Here is a 3,696-nt window from a genome sequence, read left to right on the forward strand (position 1 = left end):
AGTTACGAATGATAAATTATTGGTTCAAGTTGGTAACCGGAAAACCTGACAAATTGCCTTTTATTTTGTATAACTTAGCAAATGCCAAATATGGCACAAATATTTTATGGTTAAAACAAGTCAAGTCAATTTTAGACACGTGTGGCTTGTCATATGTATGGGACAATATCTTTTTTGTAAATAAAACATGGCTACATGTAACCATCAAACAGAATTTAATAGATCAATTCAAACAAAAATGGCTAGCAAGCCTACAGGAATCACCAAAAGCATTAAATTATCGTTTATTTAAAGATACTTTGGAGTTTGAAAAATATTTTAATATTTTGGATGATAGGCAAATATCCTTATTTTTTAAATTTCGAACTTTGAACATGAAATTTCCAATAGAAACTGGAAGATGGCAAAAAATAGAAAGAGAAAACAGAAAATGTGTATTATGTAATTCAGATGCCATTGGTGATGAATACCATTACATTTTTAATTGTTCAGCTTTTGATAACTGTAGAAAACAATGTATTGCATTTTACTATAGAAATAGCCCAAATACATTGAAGTTTTATGACTTAATGAATTCAAAAAAATGTTCAGAACTGAACGAACTATGTAAACTTATTAAGGAGATCAATAACAAATTGAGTTTTTCTGGGTGAACAATTGTGAATGCCTCTATCTACTTTCGTACATTATTTATTTATGTAATTTTGAAATATGTATAATTATCTCTATACCTTTGTAATTTGGTTTGTGAGAATAAAGATATATATATTTAATACCATGACAATAAGATCTTATTTACAGAAATATGATTACAGTTATAGAAGACAAGAAGTATTATGAATGCACTTGTTGGTGACATAGTTATAACGCCTGTTGCACACTCGAGGTTGCACACATGAGGATTCACAACTATAACTGGATACGATACATTTGTCTACCTCTTGAATGTAGTATTTAAGCTTCATTAAATGACAGAAATCCATAATTTTAGTGTTTATTAGTCTTAGGAAATGGCTACGGCTAAACTAATCGTTAAAACACGACGCTTATATTGGAAACAAACAGACGAGATACTGAAAAAGAAAATACGTTAATTTGTTCTTTCATTTGTTGCACTTTTACTGTCGATAGTAACGATAACCTTATCGCATGGTGGTGATGTAATTGCTAGGATATTTTTTATTCAATTAAACCCAGGAAATATGGGATATAGAATGTATAACTTATAAAAATCACGACACGCCTCAACGTTTAAAGGGACGATTCTGTATAGTTGAGTAGGCAGTATAATGTAAACAGTAGGATAACAACACACTACATATTCTAACTTTATTTCACATTTTAAATGGAATTTGCCGTGATTTTTCTAACATTTTCATTGACATGGATTTTATCCCAGTCCACCGAAGGTAAGAATTCTAATTTTATGTATATTTTTATATTAAAGCGTGTGCGTACCTCTATATTTTTAAAACTACTTTTGTTTACATTCTACACATTGATATCGTACCTTCATATACATACATATATTTGAAATATTTGAGATTGTATTGAACGTTTATTTACATAACACCTTATTAGATCTAAAGTAATATGTTAATTGATAAGGAGCATGCAATGGATTTAAAAAGGAGATATAGGTTTATATTCATGGATTATCTCAGATGGTGCCATTAAAACAAAATACATATATGGTTTGGCGATATCTGGCCACAGCTTTTATTCATAATATGATAGATTCATACAATATATAATATATATATATAGATAGATAGACCATAGACCATGTATATGTAGATAGATCTATGGTCGGTTACCCGAAGATAATATGGCAACCAGGTAGATAGATAGATGTGAAGATAGATATATATGAAAATGTAAAGATGCACCGTGGGATACACTGGTGCTTTAAATTTAGAAAACACCGTGGGATACACAAGTGTAGTCTGTATTATCCAAAAACCTAAAATTTCATAGTTAACATTAAGATTCTATGCAGCGAATTCTGCCATTTACGGGAATATATTTATGATGCTCAAAGTTCAAATAAAAGTCACTTTTCTCAACAGCAAACGAGTTAACATCATCAGTCAAATCTGTATCATCACTATCACCGACACAAACCTGAAAAATAAATACAAAAGAGCAGTATCTTGTTCAATAAAAAGGAGTGGGAGGGCGGGTTTTCAAGTTTACCGCTTACAAAATTTAAACAGCTTGCTTGCTGCGAGGAAATTCTAAAAAGGACTAAATGACGTCACAGAATATATCGTCACACATGTTGGGTAAATCTAAAACATGAAACACAATCCGTGAGTGGCCCCGGCGATAACTGAATTTAAGTCTATTAACTTAAATTCCATTATCTCAGATGGTGCCATTAAAACAAAATACATATATGGTTTGGCGATATCTGGCCACAGCTTTTATTCATAATATGATAGATTCATACAATATATAATATATATATATAGATAGATAGACCATAGACCATGTATATGTAGATAGATCTATGGTCGGTTACCCGAAGATAATATGGCAACCAGGTAGATAGATAGATGTGAAGATAGATATATATGAAAATGTAAAGATGCACCGTGGGATACACTGGTGCTTTAAATTTAGAAAACACCGTGGGATACACAAGTGTAGTCTGTATTATCCAAAAACCTAAAATTTCATAGTTAACATTAAGATTCTATGCAGCGAATTCTGCCACATTGACGGAGGAAAACAGAGACTCTGTCAACCGCCATAAAAAGGGCGGTTCGCTGCAAAGCTGTGAACCAGATATGAGATAACTACAGATAGGTAGATAAATAGATATTTTTATTTAACGTACAACTTGGTAAATATATAAATATATATATATATTAAATAATCTAGATAGATAGATAGATATTATTTAACGTACAACTTGGAAAATATATAAATATATATATATATATATATTAAATAATTTAGATAGATAGATAGATAGATATTATTTAACGTACAACTTGGTACATATATATATTAAATAATCTCGGTAGATAGATAGCTATTTTATTTAATGCACAACTTGGTCCATATATATGATAAATGTCTAGATAGATAAATAGATATTATATTTAAAGTACAACTGGTACTTAATATATGTTAAATAATCTTGATGAAGTTTTGTGAACAACAAATTTTACCTACACAGACAAAATACTTACCAAAACTACAGCAAACCACAAGATAGTTGATTGTATTTGTATATCATAAAATATAGTATTATAGTATATCAACAAATAATATAAAGATGTTAAGAATTCATTTCATAAGCAGGTTAAGGGTGACAAGTGAAAAACATCTAGTTGAAAATGTTCTGGTCTGATCGAAAATCATAATATTTTATGTAGCAACCCGACAGCTTATTATAACGGCAATAAGTAATTGTAAATTCTATAGCAGCACCAGTCCATGTTTGCATTGGTCTAAATTGAGACAATCCTTACTTAAGAATGATGAATCTCACACTCCATCTGATCATGTTCTTCATCTCATTGGCAAAGACCCACTCTAGAACTACCTGTGTCAATACCACTACAAGTTTATTAAAAATATGTCGGATCCTTATAGTTTCATTATATATTCTGTGTTAACTTTTTAACAAGCGACAAATATGCCACCACAAAAAAGCATTTCTGTGGCTAGACCTAAGTCAACCCC

General features: G+C 30.4%; 1 protein-coding gene across 1 annotated transcript in view; it reads left to right on the forward strand.

The window, feature by feature from the left end:
- Positions 1-776: 776 nt before the first annotated feature.
- The window catches only part of LOC139512836 (uncharacterized), a 42,557-nt gene continuing 39,637 nt past the window's right edge, over positions 777-3,696 (forward strand). Inside the window, exon 1 of the mRNA XM_071300769.1 lies at positions 777-1,409. Coding sequence (XP_071156870.1) covers positions 1,346-1,409 — 64 coding nt within the window. The 5' untranslated portion in view covers positions 777-1,345. The remainder of the gene's footprint in view (positions 1,410-3,696) is intronic.

The sequence above is a fragment of the Mytilus edulis genome, chromosome 2 (genome assembly GCF_963676685.1).
Source record: "Mytilus edulis chromosome 2, xbMytEdul2.2, whole genome shotgun sequence".
NCBI classification, from domain to species: Eukaryota; Metazoa; Mollusca; class Bivalvia; order Mytilida; family Mytilidae; genus Mytilus; species Mytilus edulis.